The sequence below is a fragment of the Salvia splendens genome, chromosome 4 (genome assembly GCF_004379255.2).
Source record: "Salvia splendens isolate huo1 chromosome 4, SspV2, whole genome shotgun sequence".
NCBI classification, from domain to species: Eukaryota; Viridiplantae; Streptophyta; class Magnoliopsida; order Lamiales; family Lamiaceae; genus Salvia; species Salvia splendens.
In genome coordinates, this window is record NC_056035.1 from 5,562,534 (window position 1) to 5,586,196 (window position 23,663).

Genomic DNA, 23,663 nt, shown 5'->3' on the forward strand with positions numbered 1-23,663 from the left:
CTCAACTCACCACATAAATTTTCTTTTCTTTTTCCTTTTCTTTTTCCAGCCAGCTCCATTGCCAAATATATAGACGAAAACACATTATATTTTTAGCCCTCTTTTCACACACACACATCTCTTTCTCCAAAAGAAAAAAAAAATGATATCACACACACTGAATGTGCTGCTGCAACAGTAGTATTATAGTTTTCTGATGACTTGCAGTACTGAAATGGCCTTCTTCCACCCCAATTTCATGCTGCAAACTCCCCATCAAGATCATGATCACACACATCCCTCTACATCTCTACCTCCCTTGATCCCTTCCTCCACTCCTCAAGATCAATATCATGGTAACTACTTAAATCCTTATTCATCATTGCTAGTTTGCTATCATTATTTTCTGGTGTTTTTTTCAAGAAAATCATAAAAGTGAAAAAAGATGACAACTTTTTGACCATATCGATGAATCTTGAAAAACCCATTTCCACTTTTGGAAAACAAGGTCTTTAATCACATTTTTTTCAATAAAAATTAAGGGCTTAATTTGGGAAGGTGCAGGTGTGGCTTCATTGCTAGGGAAGAGATCAAACGGGCCTTTCTCGGGCCTCGACGCGTGCGAAGAGATGAACCATCACGGCGAGGATGAATTATCCGACGACGGATCGCAGGTTGGGGAGAAAAAGAGGAGACTCAATTTGGAGCAAGTGAAAACTCTTGAGAAAAATTTCGAGCTGGGGAACAAGCTTGAGCCCGAAAGGAAAATGCAGCTGGCCCGGGCCCTCGGGCTTCAGCCCAGGCAGATTGCCATATGGTTTCAGAATAGAAGGGCCCGTTGGAAAACAAAGCAATTGGAGAAAGATTATGATATTCTCAAGAGACAGTTTGATGCTGTCAAGGCAGAAAATGATGCCCTTCAAGCCCACAACCATAAACTTCTTGCTGAGGTAAATTATTTAATTAATTACTTGTTTTGTTAAATTATTGTATGAATATGACTATGCATGCTTTATTGTTCATGTTTAATTTAATTTTTCCATTGATCATAATCCCTTAAATATGGATTTTAGTTGTTGTAGTAAAATCTTGGTTATGAAATCTATTCAGTTTGTAACTATTTCCATCTTCTTATTCCATTAAATTGAAATAATTAAAACTGAAATTTTAATTATTTTTGTAGGTTATGAAGTCTATGCAGTTTGCAATGATTTCTGAGCCAATCTTTCTAATTATGTTAAACTGATTAGAATAATCACATCAACAAAGCTTTATTTTTAGCATAGTAATTAAATTGAAATCATATATGCAGATAATGGCGCTGAAAACAAGGGAGACAACTGATTTATCTATAAATCTGAACAAAGAAACAGAAGGGTCGTGCAGTAATAGAAGCGAAAACAGCTCGGAAATAAAGCTCGACATCTCTAGAGCTCCAGCCATCGACAGCCCGATGGCAACGAGGCCCAGGCCGATGCCAATGGGCAGGCCCAATGGCGTGGCGCAGCTCTTCCACAAGCCCGAAATTCAGGGCCCGAAATTGGACCAACAAAGTGTTAAGGAAGAGAGCCTTTGCAACATGTTTTGTGGGATGGATGATCAAGCAGGGTTTTGGCCATGGCTAGACCAACAAAATTTCAATTAAAATTTCGAATTTGAATTTAATATTTTCATCAAGTATGATGAACTATATTAAAATTTCTTGTTTTGATACGTTTAGGTTAATTTTGTTGTACAAAGTAGTAGTGATGTGTTTTCGATGAGGCCAAATGTTGATGGAGGTAATTTTAATGAAGGAATGTGGTTTTTTTCTCTTTGTAAAACATTATTCTGTACACTATATATACTGATATATAGACTTTTTCACACAAAATTAGTCCACAGTGTTGATACATTGATTTTTGTTGAAGCAACCATCCAAAATAACAATAATACATTGTATTTCGTAGTAGCATTGATCATGCTGTTGCTATCACTATAACCACAATCCATCATTATTGAGAAGATATATCATATGAAGTTGAAATTTTTGGAAATTGTATCTTGAGAGAGAGAATGAAGCACACATTTCAAGGGGAGGGATGGGGAAGATGCCAAATAGATGTAAGATTAATAGAAGAAAACTAGAAGAGGTGATTGTATTTGTGGTGAAGGGGCGAGTTGGTTCTTGGTTATGGTGACAAGTGACAAGAAAGTGGGGTATGGAATCTTATAAAAATACTAGTAATATGTAACCACCACTTTTTTCCAATTTGGCTTTGAGTTTTTTCTACTCTTTCTCTTCTTTTCATTTTGCCTTTGTTTTAGCAAGCATTCATGTGACCTTTACTATCACCCACACCCCCACCCAATAAACACTTTCTTTAAATTTTCATATTGTTCATGTAGTAGACACCATATGCACACTTCAAATGAATAATAATAATAATATTATAGGATTAATATAGAAAAGTGTTATTTTTACTTGGGGAATGGAGAGTGGTGGTGTTTTAATATAAGTACTAGGTAGGATTGAGGATTTAAGATGTTATTAGGTTTGAATCCTTATTTTATTTTAATAGACAGTTTTTATGTAATGTGAGCATAACTGCATAGCAAAAACAAAAAAAAACATAGCTCATTATTACAAAGTGTCAAATGTATTTAATTACATTTTTATGTCAAGAAACTACTACATAATTATAAGTAATATTCTAATTGCATAGTGTCATACTGTCATGCGTTATTTGTAGTATCATATTTATATCAGGAAACCTATTTTTTCCTTATGCATTACTCCTAGTTTTTAAATGAATTTAAGAGGACAGCAAATAATGAGTAATGTATAGATGGAAAAGGAGAATCAATCTGGGATCATGTGCACAAGCTAATACAAAATTAATGGTGTGACAGTTTCAGAGATCGATAAGATGCCATCCCATGAAGTATAATAAAATAATTTATTCATACAAATATACAACGAATCAGTATTGTTTAGTTAAACAGACCTCTTTTAAGTGGCCACATGCATTCTGATCCCATGCCAGAAATAAACAGGGAAACTTTATCTGCATCATCGGTTTTGCAGAAAAATCTTCACAAAATTTACCCTAGATTCGTACAGTCAATAAAGAATTAAAGGTGAAAACATAAATAAAGAAAAGAAAAAGTAGATTTATGAGTTTAGTAAAAATATGTGTAACGGCCTCCCAAAAATCGCACATACATGTATGTTGTGGCAACAATTTAGCTATTAAAGAAAGAAGTTTACAATGATAAATAGCGACAAGTTTTATTATTGCAAGCCAAAGCATGTGGTCAGCATAATTTATAAAAGGTCAACGAATCTCAATGATTGTTTAATGGATCATCAACTCGCTGAATTTCCATGTACTACACTTTGGAAAATATTCTGGGATTTTCCATATAATTTTAAATAGGAGTATGTATCAAGATGGAGCAGATATAAAGTTGGAGTTAACTAGTTATTGGGCCAATGAATGCAGTCCCTTGCTACTTATCAATGGAAAGCCCAACTATCAATACAAGGAAACCCCTGTTAAAGCCCAAATATCTGTGCTGGGCTGGGCTGCAGTTCTGTGGAATTAATGTTTAAGAGATTATCAAAATCCATTCATCCCACCACTTTTAAAAATAGCTAATTATATTATATAGACTACACTTTTGATCATTTTTCCAATTATTTTATTGATTTGGATCTTAAAAAAATCATGGAAACCAATATCCCCGAATTTTATGTAAATTCAATAGAGTAATTGAAAAAAAAATGATATAATCATGTACTTTCGTTGTTTTGAAAAATATTAGAATTAAAAAGAAATAAAAAAAAGAAAAAAGAGAGAAGCCAAAAATGAGGCACGTGAGCAAGTGACAGCCACTGAAAATTGAGACATCCGCAAAACGTATCTTCAACTCTCCCCCCATCCAATATCCACAATTAACGGATAACAAGACAAGGCGATGGCCGCCGCCTCCACCTCCACCGTTCCCCTCTCCACCACCATCAATACATCCCACCGCCACTCCCCCATACTACGCATCACCCAATTACCCCGTCGCCCAATCACGAAGCTCCACGTGTCATCCTCAGAAGCGACTGCGGCGGCAACCACAAAAAAGAAGGAAGAGAGCATATTCTTCGACGGCGGGGCCCACTACGGCGACCTGGTGGCGAACCTGGTCCTGGGGTTCACTCTGGTGTGGCTGCCGCTGAGCCTGGCCGCCGTGTTCCGGGCGTTCTTCCTCCGCTACAGGTTCACCGACGTGAGGGTGACCGTGATTTCCGGGCTGACCGGCCAGGACAGGAGCGACTTCTCGTACGAGGTTGTCAAAGATGTGCAGGTCGTTCCCAGATTTATTGGGGAGTGGGGTGACGTCATCATCACCTTGAAAGATGGAACCAAGGTTGATCTCCGGAGTGTCCCCAAGTTTAGGGAGATTGCCAAATACTGCTTGTCTATGGCTGATAAACAAACTGCTTAAACCTTTTTCTTCTATTTTCTCACCTTAATTCATCAATCTACATTTTGTTATCTATTGTATTATATATGCTGTGTGCTACATTTGTTATAAATTGATTTTATGCTCATACTCCAAGATCATATATATTTGCTGTCTGGATTGACTAGGTTCTATCCTTTGTGTAGTAGTACTAACAATTCATGTAAAAGGTTTATAAGGGTGCATTTTAAAAGACACCATTGAAAGGAAGCTAGACCTAAGACCTAAGTAAGTTTAATTCACCATCAAGAATATGATTATGATTGGATATGATAATAGTGGTCAAAAGCTCTATAGCAACCAATCTACCCAAAACTAATAGTAATAGTACATTAGGCAATAAACCAGTAACCTAGGTGGAGACTTTTTGTAATCTAATCTAGGTGTTTAATCTTTGGATTAAAAATTATCAATTAATTAAAAGACAAAAGTGCCACTAACCGTTTTCATTTACAAAATACTAAGGATTAATTATAGTTTCTATCCTTACTCAAACTTATCATAATCTTCGCAAAATATTAATTTTAAATTCAATCTTTCAAACTTTATCAAAACTATTACCTTATTCAATTTCAGCAACACATTAATGACATGGCATGCCGGAGGTTTATGTAAAATGAGGTAGGCAAAATTTTTTCTTTGAGAAATGACACACCAATATGATATTGGAAATTGAATTACTATTTGATAAAAGTTAAAAACTACAATTATGCAATCCCCATTAATTCACATAAGACTACATGCATTAGGATTCTCATCGCTAAAAAGCTGCGGGGCATGGCTGGGTCCGTATGCATAAGTGTTGTAGTTGAACTGACCCGACTCGTATACTATCGGGTATGGATACGGGTACGGATATTGGTTCAAGACTTGGACTTGCATTTTGTTATTATCCCCGCCGCCTGCCTTCCCTCCGCCATCTCCACCTCCACTCTTTCCCTTGTCGCCGCCACCTTTCCCTTTCTCGCCCCCAGGATTCTCCTTCTTGGCCGGCACGACTTGCACATCCCTCTTCAAATTCTTCTTCAGCGCCTCGGCTAACGCCTTCATGTCTACTACTCCGGTGACTGTCACAATCTCCTTCTGCTTGTCGATCTTCATGTCTTTGTAACCTATAAACTCCAATGCACACATCAGCAACCGTAAATGAGAGTATAAATTTAAAGGTTGCTCGACAATGGACTCGAACCTAAGACTTTTGGCCTACCGCTGGGCCAACATAAACACTATCAATTTGATGTTTTTATTTAAGAGATAGTTGGAAGTCTCACCTTTGGTCTTCATTATGATTTTTTGGATTTTCTGGATGCAGCCCTCGCAATGTAAGTGCACCGTCAACTGCGTCGTTGTTACAGAAGGCTGCCAATTGTCGGAAAAATCACAAAGTTTGATCAAATTTTGGTCCATACCACAACTTTCAAATATAGTCAATTGTACCATAATTTTTTCTCAGACGGGTATTGATCAACGACTAACGTACCTCTTTGTCCTTGGACTTTTTCTCATCGGATTTATTGGCGTTGTTTTTATCTTGTGGTGGTTCCTTCTTCTTCTCGGCATTGTCTTCCTTCTTCTTCTCGCCATTCCTGGCCTTGTCTTTGTCTTTGTCTTTGTCGTCCCCTTTTTTGGCCTTGGGAGTAACCACTTCAACCTTCTTGAGAGTCTTCTTCTCCACCCTTTCCCGGAGCTTAGCTGGTTCCATCTTCCCTACGACGGTGATCTGTCCGTTGGCGATATCAGCCGTCTCCACACCTATTCACACAACAACTTATTCAATAAAACAAAAAAATATATATTACTACCAAGAGAAGAAAATCCAGTTATAAATTCACCTTCGAAAGTGCGAATACACTTCAAAATCTTGGAAGTGCAGCCTTGGCAATGCAGGTCGGTCTTGAGCACGACGGTGGCGTTTCCTCCGCTCTCTTTCTTCTTGCTCTCGCTTCCATCCTCCTCCTTATGCTGCTCGCCATTGCTCTTTTTGTTCTTCTGCGAAAACAAATAATCAAATTAATCAAAAAAAAAATCGATGGCAAAACCGGAAGATGTTGATTATTTTGTTTACCTCACTCATTGTAAACGATTCAATTTGTTTTTAGTCTCACTTTGCCTTTTAAAATAAAGAAAAATGGTGATCCAAGTAAGAATCTGTGAATTTAGTAACCGATTTTAAGACTAGTGTGTGATGATGATAGAGGTTTTATATGATGCACAATAAAACGTACTACTGTTATGAAATTTATCGAGACCTAGTTATTGATATATAAAAGAGTTAGAGTGGATATATAATATGTTTATTTATATTAATCTTATTCATTCGGTTTTTCACATTTATAATTAAATATGATGTGCAATTTGTTTATATAATTAATCTATACTCTATACAAAATGTGGGTTTTGGCATTAATTTGAATATTTATGTATTCTAGGTTTTAATTTGAATATTTTTGAATTTATTTTTAAAAATAAATTTTGATTAATATTTTAATGTTGTAGTAGTTACAATTTAGGATATTTTTTAGATAAATGTGAATTAATGTTTGAATAAATAATTAATGGGGTGGTTACAATCTAATTCCTTTAATTCAATTAATTTATATTTTAATATTAAATAGATTTGCGTTACATAGCCTCAGCATTTGTATATGTACATTTTTTTCTCATAACTTATAAGAAATCAAGAATTGTAACGGTCACATTATTAAAAAAATTGATGGCCAAATTTTTTAAATCTACCATTTCACTAAATAATGACTCAAATTATTACCTCTCTATTTTAAAAATAGCATTTTTTTTTAGTCCATCTCTTAGAAATAGAAATTTTCAAACTTTCTATTTTGGAAAAATCTTTAAACCCCATATACATCAATTCATTTACCACTTATACCACTACAATAAAGTGGACCCAACAATCCACTAACGTTAATTCTATTACTTTTTCTCTTATTCTCTCTTACTTTACCAACTTTTCTTTTCTTCTCTCTTATTTTACCAATTGTGCATTAAAACTCGTACCTTTTCAAATGTTTCTATTTTAAAAATACAGAGGTAGTATATATTAGTAATATTTATTTCAGTTGTTATTGATGAGCTAGATAAATGTATTTTTATTTCTATGGTATGGTAGATATATATATTTTTTACTTCATTCGTCCCATAAAAATATGTACACTTTTCATTTTCTTCCATCCTATAAAAATATAGGCATTTCTACTTATAGAAAGTTGTCTCTAGCCCATTACTCATATACATCAATTTATTTACAACTTATACCACTATGGTTCACCATCACAACTATTTAAACACTAATAATAATATGGGTCTCACTATCCGCTAACATTACTTTAACTACATTTATCATCCTCTCTCTTACTTTAGCACCTGTGATTAAAAATTGAAGATAATTTATAACAGAAGTATTTAGGAATAAATAGAATATATAAGAAAATTGTAGAGAATTCTAGAAGAGAAAAAATAGTATGAAAACTTTAGAACAAACACATATGTAGTCTATATATATGCCTAAAATATTTTGTAGATGTTAACTTTTGCAAAGCTTAGTTTTTTTTAGTTTTAAAATTCAAGTAATGATAAAGTGATATATTGCATTAGTTTTCGTAAATTAATTGAAGTCGCACGGAAGTAGATCTAGTTATGTTTAAAGGTGAAGGTGTTTAACAAAACCAATGACTTTGGTAGCCCCTATCAATTATAGCATTTATTTTTAAACTATGTAACCCCATTTCTAAATGGCATTAATTTTGTAGCTTTCATTTTCATTTTCTAAATTTAAGTAATGTAATCCCCACATCCAATTGTCTTCTATCTCATTTAATTTACAACAAATTTCTAATAAATCACTAATTTTGACTATTTTTAAATGGTCAACAATACTTGTTAATGTTGCATTAAAAGTATTCCTTGATATTTAGAAACCTAAGTGCAACATAAAATGCAATATGATAATGTCAATAATATCTTTACAGTAGTAAGTTTCAAACTTGTATTTAAAGTGCTAATTTCAACAGCATTAACTACGACCTTAATTACAGTCTAACTTAACATGTCCATAATATTAATAGTTATCATAGTGAGAGAGAATGTTAGAAAACTGAAACAAGAAAGTCAAGAATTACAATGTTTAAAATATTAGGATAAATGGAAAAAGAGAAACATGAAATTTGATTAATTTTTTTATCAATCTTGCAACTTAAAAAAATATTGATTATATCATAATTTTGATATTTTTCTCAATGTCCCATGGAGTATGATTTGGGAAAATTATATATGTTTTTGGCAAATGAAAAATATCATATAAACAAAACATTCGGCTATTTAATTGATGTCATTTAATATATTTAGTCAATTTATGACTTTAATTTTTATATTTGTACACATTACGTTGATAAATTCATGAATTTAGCATGATAATTTTTTTTCTAATGGGACGATTGAGAAAATAGTCAAAGTTATAATATAATTGGTCATTTTTTAAGTTGCGAAATAGATCCGAATTTGACAAAACCTCATATTTTTTGCAATTTGCCTGAAATATTAATATTGATTAAAAAATGAGAAAAATAATATTTTCATCTAAAGGGGAGTAAAATACTCCATCTGAAATGATATCATATACTCCCTCCGTTCGCGAATAGGAGTCTCATTTTTTTTTATTTTAGTCCGTCCGCCAATAAAAGTTCCAGTTCACTTTTACCATAAATGGTAATAGAGTCACACCTTTCAATAACTAATTCCAATCACATTTCATTAATTTAAAACTAATATATGCAAGTGGGATCCATATTCCACTAACTTTTTTCCACTCACTTTTCTTAACATTTTTTATAACCCGTGCCGCCAAGAAATGAGACTCCTAATGGCGGACGGAGGGAGTACTATGACTTAGTGTATAAACTGCTAACGTAAATAATTTTGTATAAATACTACTTCATTCGTCCTAAAAAAATAGATAAACTTGTATATGTCACGGGTTTTAATGTGCAACTGGTAAAATAAGAGAGAGATTGAAAAAAGTAAAAGAGAGAGGGAAAAGGTAGTGAAAATAGTATAATTAGTGGACTCTGAAGTCCATATTAGTAGTTTGTAATTGGTTAGAAACTTTTCATATTTAGGCTTTGTCTCATTTTGGGTGTCACGCCCGCATTTTCTAAGAATAGAAAACACGGTTGATCGCGACTAGGGGAGGATTAAAGAAGCATGGAAGAGAGGGGAAAAACATCACGACTCGACCATAGCTCCAAACAAATGAGAAAAGCTCGAATAAAATCAGAGTATCATTACAACAATCAGCAACTCAAAAACAAAATTATCTCAACAATACTTGGCGAAAGAAGTAATATTCAGCGGAAGCATTTGAGAGTAGAATACTATTATGTATGAAGACATAATATATTCAGAAAGTTTTAAAACAAACACAAATCTTCACCAGCTCTACTCAACACCCACCGCGCTCGTCACCGCTCAACCTGCACATAGGGAAAACATATGCAGGGCTGAGTACTTGATGCACTCAGTGGACTCATGCCGAAAACATTTTCAATAAAAATATTTATCATGCCAATAACGAGTGACCTCGGGGTTTTAACTTTGAAAGAGCCCGAGTCACTAAAACATCTCACCAACATCATCATCATCAACATCACCATACCATATCTGAACATACATGACAAGGAATGTGGCCACATTCCAAGCCACTAGACCGGCCAACTCAAAGAGATAGCGCACGATCTACGGGGTGTACACTAGCCTGAGTAGGGACTCACTCCCTAGTCAGACCCGAATTCGATTAACCATACATGGCAACAGCCACTTCAGATAGGTCCCATAGCAACACAAAAATATGACATGACAAACATATTTCGCAAAAAAAATAAGTATACTTAGGACATAGTCCTTATTTAAAAAGAAAGTCCACCTCGTTCTCTTAAATCCTTCACTTGCCAATCCTTTTCGTTCTCAAATAGCATGCAAAAATCACCCTTTTTAAAAGAACATAACATGCAAAAATTAGACTTTAAGAAAATAATTTAATTTCAACAATGCATGCATGTATAAATCTTACTTCGACAGTTCGACTTCAATTTTGTTCACGGAGAAATCCTTTCCTTGAGTTCATGCTTCTCTTATCTTATCTTATCTTTTCTCTTCGTTTCATTCTTGAAAAGCGTGCATGAAGATCCTATGATTTAATTCAGCTCTCCTTTTCTTTCTCTTTAACTCATCCGGGCAAAGATCTCTTAAAAAGTCCAGTCCAAACAATTAATCGACAACCCAACTAATTAAATCACCCTAGGCCCAAACAAAAAAAAATTATACAGCAGCCCAAATGCTAAAATGAGTTTAACTCATTTTGAAAAGTAAACAACAGCCCCTATTACTCTTCTCCTCCTAATTCACGTGTCACATATTTCACTTCCTCCATCTCTTCTTCTCGATTTCTCTCTATTTTTTCCTCCAATCTAGCTTATCTCTCCATCTTCTCTTTCTTATTTTACAGTGTCGTTGTCTCTCCGTCGAGCCGATAGTTGCCGCCATGGCTAGCCTTAGTTCGCGGCTGTTGAGTTATTAAACTCAATTACTTCATGATTAAGAAAAGTGATGAAGTAGGTGCATCACCTACTTAATATATGTGGATGAAATTTTGTTTCCTCATGATCAAAATGAAGCCACAATTCCAATATGTAATAGGCGGTGGAATATATGGTTAGTATGTGATAGCTTTCTAAATAAGCTAATCATGATACGTAGTGGATATGTGTATACTAGGTAGCCTAGTTTATCCATCTTTGAATATCTATAAATAGGTGTAGTTGTAGTTTATTGTATTATCAAGGAAAGAAAGAAAAGAGAAGGAAGAGTTTTGTAAGAAAGAGCCGTAGCTCTAAGTTAGAAAGGAAGGAAGAGTTTTGTATTGTGTATTTTGTAATACCTTTGTGAGAAGTTTTAGTCCCACTTATCTTCCATACTTTTTCCTTGTTGAGTACTCTTATATTTTGTGTGTCAAATATCCAACAGCGGCCACCGCTGTCCAGATCTGAATCGCGGCGAGTCTCCGTCAACGCCTTTCTCGCACCGCTGCTGTCACTGCCTCGCTGTTTGGTATTGCTCAGTTCGAGCAGCAGTTGTAGCCGTTTCCGAATCTGACGCTGCCATTGTTGTCTCCATCGCGAACAGCCGCTGCTGTCAGCACTGCATTCCGCGCCGCCGTCTCGCGGTTGGCTGCTGCTCGAGCAGTTATGAGTTGCTGGTCGGTAGCTCCTCCGTCGCCCGAGGCCGCTGCCTTCTTCATCTCCTATCTCAGCGGCAATCGGCACCGCCGCTATTCACCGGTCCCTTTCTCAATTGATACTTGGGAACTTCTCGGATCTCTCTCTCAGATTTGGAATTCATTGAATTGAGTGTGTGTAGCTTGTGTTGAAACCGCGCTCCCTCTCTGTTCTCTCGCATCGCAGCGCCGCCATGAGTCGCGGCGGCTGTTGCCGAACCGGACGGCCTTCCGCTCCGTATTCACTGGCTGTTATCCGCTTGTGGACCACTCCGTCGTCATCTCTTCTCCCTCCAATTCAGCCTCTCTCAAAACACAACGCTCCTGTCATCTCTTTTCTCTAATTTCTAACTCTCTGATTTTTTTTTTTTTGAATTGATTGAGTCTGATAAAACGTGAAGAAGGCAGAAGGTATATAGATGGTCTCACGTTGAAAGTAAAACTGATTTGGTTCCTTTTTTTTCTGGTAGTGCAGATAATGAACAAGATTTGCGGTAACAGATTATTGAGAGTAATCTGTGGCGGTTTTCATCTCCAATTGGGCTTCAAAGTGTAGTTTCAAATAAAATGAATTGGGCTTGAAAAATTAAATAAATTGAGGGTAGAAAAAGAATAATTGTTATAGGCCCAAAATGATATATCCTTCTATCGAAACAAGGACAAAAATTTTCAGGTACACAAACGATGTCACTACGAGAACAAATAAAAATGGTAGAAAAGTCGGGGTATTACATTGGGGGACAACCCAAAATGATAACACAAGTCTATTTTTGAGAACGGAGGGAACACAAAAGTATAATCCTATAAAATTTGGCTAACCATATATTTCTTGTTTAAAATTTGGTTTTCGGTTCACTAAAATTCTACTCCCTCCGTCCACTAATAAACTTTTAATTTTACTATTTTTAGTAATGAACTCCACCTTCTACAAACTTAATCTTACTCACATTTAATTGTAAAATTAATATGTAAAAGTAGGACTCGTATTCCATTAACATTTTGAATCCATTTTCTACTATAGTTTTTAAGTCTCGTGTCTAGTCAAATATGCAATTGTATTGGTGGACGAAGGGAATAAAAAAAAATTGGGTGGGGGATTCGTATACGGTAATGCTCAATTTATTTATTTAATTTTTTCATTTTATTTTAGTTAAAATTAGATGTTAGTACTAGAATCACTACACGATTTTATTTTGTTGTAATTAGGTATCATTAGAAATCTAGAATCAATGAAATGAATATTAATGGATGTTAATCGGGCCGTTTCAAGTGATTTCAAGTCAAATCCTACTTAAGTTGCAACTTAGTTGAGTGTGAGCACATCGGATTGGAATTAACCTATATAAATGGAATTAAGGATTTTATATTTATAAATTATAAATTTATACCAATATTAAAAATATTATTTATATGACTAACATATATTACAATGTCTAACGCGATTAAAGTTGTAATAGTTGGATATCGAATTCGAATGTGTTTGGACGTTTTAAGACAGTGAACATGCTTCTTGGTGCTGGATTTTTGAATAGTATAGTTGCTTGGGCTGTGTATTGGGCCAGTTCAACATTTTGTTTTTCATTTGAACAAAGTTTGTATTTTTCAGTCGAAACTATTTATTGCAGTTATTGATTTATTAGAGTATAATAATAAAACAATTAATTGAAAATACTGTTGAAGGTGTATGAAATTAATAGAAAATATTTTTGTTGAATTAAAAGACCAAAGTGCATTATATAATCACCTAAAATGTACTCGTATCAGGTTTCAAATTAAAAATGACAAAATAATGCATAGAAGGAAATGCAAAATCAAATTTATGATAGGATTCGGATGTAAATCGGGTGACCCGGGGTAAAGCAGTATTGGGCCATCATCCAATTAGAAGTGTCAAATCTGTGTCAGTAAGTAAGGCTGTAGGAAATGGACCAGCTATGACCTACCCGCTCAAATATCCATGCGTTGGATTGGATCCGTTTTCTCTGTTGGGAAACAAAGGGAAAGGCAGTTAGGAATATTGAGCAAACAAATACGGTGTTACTTGTGATTTGACTACTGCCTATCTTTATTGAAACATGGGATGGGATCCCCTGCTGTGGTGGGAGCACAGCAGGGGCTGCTGCTCCTCACAAAAATATTTTAATTTTTTGTATGGGAGAGGCACAGCAGCCCCTGCTGTGCTCCCACCACAGCAGGGGATCCCATCCCTTGAAACATATACCACATTTCTCAAATTAAGAAAATCAAATACGGTGTACTCCCTCCGTTCCATAGTAGTAGAGTCATTTTGCCATTTTGGTACGTTCCATAGTAATGGAGTCATTTTCCTTTTTAGTAAAAGTTAACACATTTCTTCTCACTTACTTTACTCTCTCTTACTTTATTCTCTCTTCATCTCTCTACTTTCTTAATCTCCGTGCCGAAAAGAAATGCCCCCACTACAATGGAACGGAGGGAGTATTATTCTCATGAACATATTTGCGTTTGTACTGTTCAGGCAAAACTTTTCTGGAATTGCATTGAAAATTACTAGTACTATTATTTTCTTTTATTTTGAAAATGAGAAGAGATGACATGGAGAAGAAGAACAAGGGCAGCGGCGCATAAAGTGTATATTTAGGGTTTAATTTATTTAATTTGTGGCTTTTAAATGGGCATGACATTATTAAGCTAATAAGTTTAAGGTTCTAATAAAATGCCGATGGAATCGGATGGGTGGTTTTTAGTTTCTATGTTTAAATTTTTAATGGATTGTAATTAGTAATATAAAACCTATGTTTATTGTGTTTCGTTCAAATCGATTGCTATGAATTAATGGCTTGTAATTACTGGCCTATGTTATTTTAATAATAAAATGATTGGTTCAATAATAAAGTTAAATTGGCCATTAAATTAATTGGTCCTATTTAATTAATGGGCTAACTGGTGAATTGACTTTATTGTGATAGTATGTTTTATGTAATTGTGGTGTCTTTAAATATAATTTAATTTAAATTTGAATGTTATTGTAGTATATTTAAAATGTTTTCATAATCAAATTATATTTTTTAATAAATACTCCTAATATATTTAAATACAAATATATTAATCAGAAAATATTTTTATGTAAATTATTTATCATAAATAATCATAGGGTTAACGTGCAATTTTTATAAAAATATGTAGGCATGATTGAAAAAGTATAAAAAATAATTCAATAGAGAATATTCTTTTTAATGTAAATTTTGTGTAAGTAATTGAAATAGAATAACAATGATATGATATTATCTGAAAAAATGATTTGAGTTTGACATTAATAAACGGAGTCATATGATCTAAAATCTAAATCATCTAATAGACATGTATTCAATCTTCGGTACACAACTAAGTTATTTAATCGCCTTACAAATTATTAGGGCGGAATTCATAATCGAACCTCCAATATACTGTATATAATTGTATAGATAATTATGTACACATTCAAGTCCATAAACTTTGTATTTGTTCTTGTTTGACATTCTTGTTGTGTTTTCTTCTTTTCATTGGGGAATGTAGTGATGTTTCAATTGCTCTACCGAAGTCTAGACGAGTTTCAACTGTGCAATGTGTGGATTTGCGCGGGATATCAGTGAAGATTAGCCCCACACTAATCTCTTATTAATGAATTTAGGGCCTGAAAGTTTGACCAATTATAATACAGAGTATATGTTGGAATATTAAAATATAAACTTGATTTTGTAAATATATATCTAGATATTATGTAGAATTATTTAGAATTGATGGTGAAAATATCTACATATTTTGGTAGAATTAATTAGAGATAGAATTCTCTAGAATATAGATATTTAAAATATAGAAGAATTAAGTAGGAGAAATATCTAGATATTTTTAGTAGAGTTCCCTAGAATGTAGTAAAATATCTAGATTTTTATGGAAAAAAAATCTGGATATAAAATATTAAAGAATCTAGTAGAGAATTCTAGAATAGGAAATGAATTCCTATAAATATGGCATAGTTGTACCATTTTCACAAGTTGAAAGAGTTGAGAACTTGAGAGGGTTTGAGAAATAAAGTGTCCTTAGTTTTCCCCTTAGTTTTCCCATATTACCTCTCCTAAACCATTTCCCATATATTCCACCCATTCTCCTCTCAAATATTTCCTTCAAACTAAATTACTCCTCCAACATATATCTTATATATTCCAACAGTATATATATTTATGAATTACATGCGCCTTAATTATGAAATTTTTATTTTGCTACCTACTAATTTCCTAGGTAAAACATGTCTATATAATAAAAGGTTTTTTATTTACAATATAATCTTATTAATTGTGAGAACTCATAATAGGTAAGAAGAAGTTCTATACACAACAAAAGATTTTTTTTATCAACAATATAATCTTATATAATTGTGAGAATTCTATATAAGTACATAACAAGTTCTAATTTTAACACTCTTAGGGCTATGTATAACTAAGCATATACCAAAATACCAACCACATATAATGTTATTTATCACCTTAAAACCCGTAACGAATTTCTAAGTCTTTTTCCTATTTTATCGGGAACCTTCAAACTATTACAACTAACATTATAAATTGATAAATGAAAGAATTAAATCACTACTAAAAAGAAAGAAAGCGTGATAAATTAAGAAAATGGTAGGGATTTATTAAAAAGAAAGAAAGCGTGATAAATTAGGAAAATGGTAGGGATTTAAAAGGGGCCAAGATGAAATAAAGGATGTATGAATGGAGGCATAGGATTCTTAAAACATCCACTTTTAAGAGTGTTTGTTGCAGGCAAAAAAAAAGGCACGAGTAGAAAGCGAAGTGATGAAGTTAAATTCTATACGGGTTGATTTTAATTTTATCACATTCAAAAGTTTAACTCTAATGTCACAATTAGTGGTGGCCCACACCATGACTATGGTAGGAATCCCAGGCACATAATACAATTCACATAAAGCTAAACATTAGGAATTTTGATTTACACGAATAAACTAATTCAATAATTAATCAAGCAGCCAAATTGTTCATTCCCCACACGTGGGGTCTTTCTTTATATTTGCTTCGTGTCTTTATTGTGGGATTAAGGTCTCCTTTTACAACGATGCATTGCATGTTGTTGTTGTGAATATATATAAAGACGGACAAAAAATTAATTGAAGGAGTAAAGGGGTGTGAATTATGAAATATAACTTTTTATACACTTCAAAATCACATGGTGAAATTATTTTGTTATCGAAGACAAGGTGATAACTTCACAATACAGTCGATCGAGTTTCTATATAGTATGTGTGATTGAATATAAGTTAGGAGGTTTACTTAATTTGCATGATATATAAATGTTAGGTTGGAGTGTTTACTTTCATTTGGATTTATCATGTTGTTTTTTGGTTTATTGGATGATAGATCTCAAGGTCAAATATTGTTTCATAAATTTTGGACTATTGGTTGGATATGAGTCCAATCAAAAAGGTGTGATTGTTTTTATACTACAATTTGCATGTAGTTGTCAATTTCTAGTATATTATGAAGATGTTTCTAACAAGACTGCATGCGATAATATACAAGCTAATATTTTCTTACTATATAATACTCCATCATTTCCCTAAAAAATAGTCTTGTTCTTACATTTTCTTAGTATATAATACTCCATCATTCCCACAAAAATTGTCTTGTTCTTTTTCATTGATTAAACACCGCTAATGTAAGTCTCGTTAACACGATTCCAATTACATTTTTTTTTCTTATTTTACCAATTTTGTCCATAAAATCCCAATTTTTAGAAAATGGAAGGAAGGAGTATGTACAGTGTGTGTGTGTGATGCGGTTAAGTAATTAATAAAGTTAAACGGCGACAATGAAATAGTGTTTTGATAAAGAAGTAAACACAATATAGAAAGTAAAATTGTACTCTTGTCCAGTGCTATAGTATATTAATTTTGGTAGCTACTATTGAAAAAAAAATCAGAAAATTTGTAGGGCAAAATTCTCTCAACTTTCTTTGACGATAATCATTGTTTCGCCCAATATATCTTTGTGCAAGGTCCAACTTAATTTGGTGTAAAGTCGAAGAGGAGCGTAACTAGGGATTTATTTTCACGGGACCCTTTTTTATATATTTTTATTAAATGGGATAATAAAGTGATTTTGCACTTTTGTGATTTATGTTGTTTTGCACAAACAACAAAGAAGTTATAACACGCACTTACTTCATATATTTAATAATCATTTACGCTTTGCTTTTCCGAAAGTATGTTTTCCTGCCTAGGATTAACTCCTCCTAATCATCTAATTTCTTCCGTCACGTCCCATTGCTTATTAATCAAATTTAATATTTAATTATACTTCTGTTATTAGATGTGTTTTCAGTTTGACTGAGCAATGATTTTGATTTTGTAAATGTTAGGAGTTTTGTGATGATAACAAGCACCAAGCTCGGCAAGTTTGTCAAGTTCGGCAAGTTCATCAAGCTCGGCAAGTTCGTCAAGTTCGGCAAGTTCGGCAAGCTCGGCAGCTCGGCAGCTCGGCTGTTATGACAACTCGTTTCCGGCAGCCGTTAGATCTGTTTTGTTAGTCAAGTTTTAATCCTAGCCGTAGGATTGAGGGTGCATCGGAACCGAGCGTGGAGTGTGCGACACGTGATCAAGAAGTTTGAGTTCAAAATTCTGTTATGCAACGGCTATTAGAGAAGAGCAGTTTGAGTTCACTTGCACGGCAGTTTCAACTGCATAGTTGATTCCTATAAGAGCAGTTGCAGCTCCATATCAGAGATTTGAGAAGAACCGAGAGAGAAAACTCAGCTGAGAGATCATAACAACAATCAATAGCTAGAGTGAGAGATACACACTATCTTTGTGAGGAACTAGCTTGTATAGTCTTCGGTGTGATATGAGTTCATATGCGAAGAGGGAGTAGCTTGTTCTTGAGTGTGTGATCTTGTTGTATGATTGTAGTTCTTGATCGTGATTGAAGTAAATCGATTCGTTATTCTCCCGTGGACGTAGGTGGTTTATCACCGAACCACGTTATATCGTTTGCGTGCTTTATTTTCTCGATTACGTGTGTGAGATCAGCGGCAACGCAACCCAACAGTAAAGTCAAGTTTGAGCTTAGTGTTAGATTAACTAGCCATTGTAGTACATTTTTCACTTAGCTAATAGAGTTTAAGAAACATTCAAAATTATCAAATACTACACCGACACGACACACATAATTTCATAAATTTAATTTTAATACTAATGATAAATAAAAAGGTGGTATATATGAAGGCACAGTAATATCTTGTGTATGGTATTTAAATTTTTGAATGGTGATCACCCTTAATTTAGAACTCTATAAAGCAAACTTTAATTACATCAGAAAAGCAAATAAAAGTTCTAACTTTCCAAAACTATTTATCCTTTCTGGTTTTTTATTTTTGTCGATCATTTATACATACTTCACTTTCATACTTTATGTTTTGCGGTCATTGGATTATTAAAATCCTTTTGAAATTGAGGTCACGAATACTATGAATGGACTACTAACAAATCCAAGGTTTAAACTGCTATACATGTATAAAACCACTAAAGAAAATGAATAAATTTTCTTGAAAATATATGAGGGTGTTGAAATTCTCCTCATCAGTAAAAGATCAAAAGTTGTGATTTATTATAGCCGTGAACCCAAAATACAAAGTGTGAAGTCATATTCACATATACAAATTGAAATGTATATAAACTTTTAATCTAACTTTAACAATGGGGATTAATTTATTAATGATTGAGCCCCAAACGCTCCAATTTGTGATCAAGTAAAAACATAAGTTTCTTTGAACTTGTTTAATTTAAACTAATGACTATTAACATTCTCTTTTGCGTTATTATACATTGTTAATTTATAGAGTGGGAAAAAAGGTCCACACGTGTTCTAATCCCAAGATTAGGGTCACGTGTCGCATTCCTATTTGCTGAAGGGACGCGCTAATTGCCATGATGATCTGTTGAATTTAACATAAAGAATGCAATAGTGTATATATGGATATAGTAACATTTAGCCCCCACCTCACACTATATAGATATAGGCATATATAAATATGCTAAATTTATATCATAAACATCAATCTAATCTTGGGAACTTGGGCCTCACCAAAGCTCCACTCTTGCACCATAATTATTCAGCATGCTGCACCTTATGCTTATGGAACAGTACTCTCAGATAGCACTATATATGATCATTGCAATTTTAAACTATATATATATCCTCAATATGTCCTATCAATATAATTAAATATCATATATTTGTGTATTAGTAATTAATAAACATGGAAGACGCTAATTAATTTAGAAAATGGAGTATATATATGATGAGGTACGTGGGGAAGTGGAAAGGAGCCATCGAGGCCAAGAGCATTAATTTTTCTCCCCATAATATAGCGAAAGATTGAATCAAAATGATAGCATATCTCTACCACTTTGGCCTACCATCTTAAATCATTAAAATAAAATCTCGTGAGCTTTTCTTTTTGTAACCCAGTTTGAGAGAGAGGCTCCTCCTAAAATCATTATAATTCTCATGTATATATCAAATCAACATTCAGTTTCCATCATGAATTTACATGCTCATGCCTTTTTTCCTTTTTATTATTCCTCTATATATAATACAAAATTTTATACACATGAATAATTAGGGGTGCCCCATTCAAGTACATTGATTAATCTTTTTATGTTTCTTCAATGTTTTGCACCGCTGTCCTAAACCAGCAATCAAACTGCAAATAACTGCATTCAGATTTATGATTTAGTGTTTTCGGCTCCTATAATCATGACTACTATTTTCAAAAGAAAAGAAGATAATTGGGCATCTTAGTGTAACTATATATGGACAAAATAAACCCTAAAAATTAAAAATGGTCCAGTAATTAAATCACAGTTATCAATTATCATCACACGATTCGATGTTAGCCAAATCTTTGAACTAAAAGTTACTATGATTAGTCATGTATTAAGGTCAATGAAGTAATTCATTAATAATTTTGAAAGAAGAGCTTTGTAGGTTATTTTCATGAGAGAAAAATTTGGCGTTTAGTGTGATTAAGTAAAAGTAGATTTATGGTGGAAAATGAGGTGTAGAAAATAGCCAAATTTTACATAGGGTTCCATTCCATTATATTACAGTCTTTGAATTTGAAGGCTGGCTTTGTGGGACAAGGCGCAACCGACCTTTCACTTGTAAAATCTTACACACTTGCCTTTTTAATGGTCTTGCTACTGATCATACATATTCCCTCTTTCAGAATCAGAATCATACTCATATGCACATATTTATTTACTGGGTATATATTATATATAGGAGATGGATCATTATAGAACTTTTCTTAAATCAGAATATAAAACTCTATCGGTTCACAAATACATTAATATCAATTGATATTATAAAACATTTCGGTTCACTGATTCATAAATATCAGTACTTGACTCAATATCAAAAGCTGATATATTATGTATAACTGATTGATATTAATGTATTATAGAACTGATATGATATTCAATTCTCAAAGTTTTCCATGGAATCGATCGCTCCTATGGTCCCATATTTCATGATATGTTCATTCAAGATGAATCTTTTTAATAAGGAGTAAACAAGAAAATATAATGGTAGCCAATATACATCACAATAGATATTTTTAATTTTATTATACCCTCTTCTCTCTCGGCGGGAATGATCGCTGTCAAGAAATAGACGAGTGAGAAGGGCAATATATATAAATATATGATATTACAGTTGTTTAATTTGGCACATAGCATTGGCCATGGTTCCCACCATTCCAACAGACTCCAAAAAGATGGATATGATATGACCCAAGCACAACCAGACCTTCCCCTTTCCACTCCACGTGGCATCCATCTGGGATGCCTTGTCATCCACTAACTAATATTCACTGCTTCCATTTATCATTTGTTTTCTTGAGTGTAAATGAGTACTCCCCACTCCTCCCGTCCCACAAAGATTGTCTCATTTTTTTCATTTTCGTATGTCACACAAAATTTTTCCTATTTTACGTTTTACCATTTTTTGTAATGGACCTCATATTCCACTAACTCATTTCTACTCATATTTTATTATAAAATTAATACATATAAAAGTATGATCCACGATCCACTAACTTTTTCAACTCACTTTTCATTACATTTCAACACATCATCGCATGAGCGAACTGTACTTTGTATAATTCACAAAGCTGTGTGTGTTGAACAAGCTAATCAGCATTGCCTGCAGCGAATATTCTAGTGCTGATGTGTAATTGATCTCTCTCTTTCATATATTGTTTGAGCTAATGTATGCTTGAAATTGAATTTAAATAATATTTAGGTAGTTCATAAACAAATTCAAGTTGTTTATGAGTTTAAGAAAAGCTGGAAGGATCCCTTGATAGAGAAGTCTGTTCCTTGCTCGAATTGATAGTTTTGCGGGAACAATTTGGTTTAAATCAAGATAAACAGGCATCTAGTCTTAGATTTTGAATCTTTGAAGAGTTAAATTTATGATATTTGTGAAGAATAAGTTGTAAAATAACACTAGTAATCAATATTTGAATGAATTTAAACTGTTTTTGATTGAGAAAGATACGTTTCTACAATTTGTCACACTATAAAATATGTTAGATGTGATGCAATATTATTTTATATTTGAAAATGTAGGGCTTTAAAATTATATACATTGTTTCAAGATATAATACTTTTAATATTATTTTTTTATTTATGTATTACGTAATTATTTGTTGTATGGCTCGGATCCTAAATTAAAAGCTCTCGACAAGTCATTGGACGTTGTGCGCCCACGCAGTGGCAGACACAAAATGAAGGTAAGTAGGGGATAAATTTTTAAAATTCTACTTAAAAAATAATTTTTAGGTAATTTAGTATTAATAGCGGCTTTTACATAATCATATGTATAAAATATGAATTAATTTTAAAACTTTATAATAAGAAAAAGCAAAAAAAATAAATTCATTAGTGTCCAGAGCCACTCTCCCTGTACGTGTAGTTCTACCAATGTGCCCACGTCACTAGTGATGTGGATTCGGGTGTCATATTATTACTGTTTTTTATTTGTATTTTTCTTAGTTTTGAACGTTGTTGTTCTTGTGTAAAATAGTCATGTAATTCATGTACTAGAGAAAATTTGCTATGGAGTCCCTTAATATCTATTTCCTACATTAATTATTGCATATATAATACCTTCACCATCGCTTAATCATTCCTCAATCCTTATATTGTTTGGTTTAAATTTTTTGATAGTGAACTAAATCATTTCTATTTCATTTCCTTTCGCTTAAATTTTGTTGATAGTGAACTAGATCATTTCTATTTCATTTCCTACATAAGTAATCATAATTGATAAAATAAGGCCTCCAACAACCTTCATGAAAGTGGAATATTTAGTAATTCTCTACATTAATTAACATACATATATAGTAATATAAGATAGGGTTTTCAACGAAATATCTAGAGTGGAGGGGCTGCCGAATTGATGTAATGTCCAACTTCATACCAATCTACAACTTTAGCTTTTATTATTTGTGTTTGAATTTTATATATACCTTATTGGCCGGCTATGTCATACCCCACACAAAATATTTCTAGTTTTAAATTGAATTAGGCCTCATGATTTTAAGCTATGGATAGTGATATAGACGGGGTTAGGTTTTGTGTCACCTTTTCTTTTTTTATTTTCTTCATTTTTAATTTTGTGGTGTATCACTTCGTGACAAAGCTCTTAGTACTATTGTACATCGTGATTAATGTATATTGAGAGTGAGAGGTCATGGCTATTGGTTTGTGATTTGAAAATATGGGTTTCGAATACAATTGTCCTATTTCTTTTTTTTTTTGGGTTTCTTTGATTAATTAATGATACACTAGTGTTAG

At 33.3% G+C, this 23,663-nt stretch overlaps 3 protein-coding genes across 4 annotated transcripts; 2 read left to right on the forward strand and 1 right to left on the reverse strand.

Annotated features, from left to right (window-relative positions):
• On the forward strand, positions 1-1,852 carry LOC121801593 (homeobox-leucine zipper protein ATHB-13-like). 2 transcript variants are annotated; one of them, XM_042201116.1, is made up of 3 exons: positions 1-335; positions 538-929; positions 1,292-1,852. In XM_042201116.1, exons 1-3 carry the CDS (start codon positions 197-199, stop codon positions 1,622-1,624), a joined length of 864 nt encoding a protein of 287 aa, XP_042057050.1. In that variant the 5' UTR covers positions 1-196; the 3' UTR covers positions 1,625-1,852. The 2 variants fall into 2 exon arrangements, with proteins under 2 accessions (XP_042057050.1, XP_042057051.1); XM_042201117.1 differs by having other exon boundaries at positions 2-335; positions 544-929.
• Positions 1,853-3,876: 2,024 nt separating this feature from the next.
• Positions 3,877-4,567, forward strand: LOC121798607. Its single transcript, XM_042197683.1, has one exon. It carries the CDS (start codon positions 3,940-3,942, stop codon positions 4,459-4,461), a length of 522 nt encoding a protein of 173 aa, XP_042053617.1. The 5' UTR covers positions 3,877-3,939; the 3' UTR covers positions 4,462-4,567.
• Positions 4,568-5,199: 632 nt separating this feature from the next.
• On the reverse strand, positions 5,200-6,664 carry LOC121798606 (heavy metal-associated isoprenylated plant protein 3-like). The gene is made up of 5 exons (XM_042197681.1): positions 6,545-6,664; positions 6,312-6,468; positions 5,960-6,231; positions 5,751-5,838; positions 5,200-5,591 (listed from the first exon to the last, which is right to left on the reverse strand). The coding sequence occupies exons 1-5, from the start codon at positions 6,551-6,553 to the stop codon at positions 5,206-5,208; spliced, it is 912 nt and encodes a 303-aa protein (XP_042053615.1). The 5' UTR covers positions 6,554-6,664; the 3' UTR covers positions 5,200-5,205.
• Between the last annotated feature and the right edge of the window lie 16,999 nt (positions 6,665-23,663).

Bases quoted from the DNA above. Each gene is read 5' to 3' on its own strand.
- LOC121801593 (XM_042201116.1), top strand. From the start codon at position 197: ATGACTTGCAGTACTGAAATGGCCTTCTTCCACCCCAATTTCATGCTG. The intron at 336-537 runs GTAACTACTTAA...TAATTTGGGAAG, and splicing joins TCCTCAAGATCAATATCATG to GTGCAGGTGTGGCTTCATTG. The intron at 930-1,291 runs GTAAATTATTTA...TCATATATGCAG, and splicing joins ACCATAAACTTCTTGCTGAG to ATAATGGCGCTGAAAACAAG.
- LOC121798606 (XM_042197681.1), bottom strand. The intron at 6,232-6,311 runs GTGAATTTATAA...TTGTGTGAATAG, and splicing joins GTGTATTCGCACTTTCGAAG to GTGTGGAGACGGCTGATATC. The intron at 5,592-5,750 runs GTGAGACTTCCA...TGGAGTTTATAG, and splicing joins AATCATAATGAAGACCAAAG to GTTACAAAGACATGAAGATC.
- LOC121798607 (XM_042197683.1), top strand. From the start codon at position 3,940: ATGGCCGCCGCCTCCACCTCCACCGTTCCCCTCTCCACCACCATCAAT.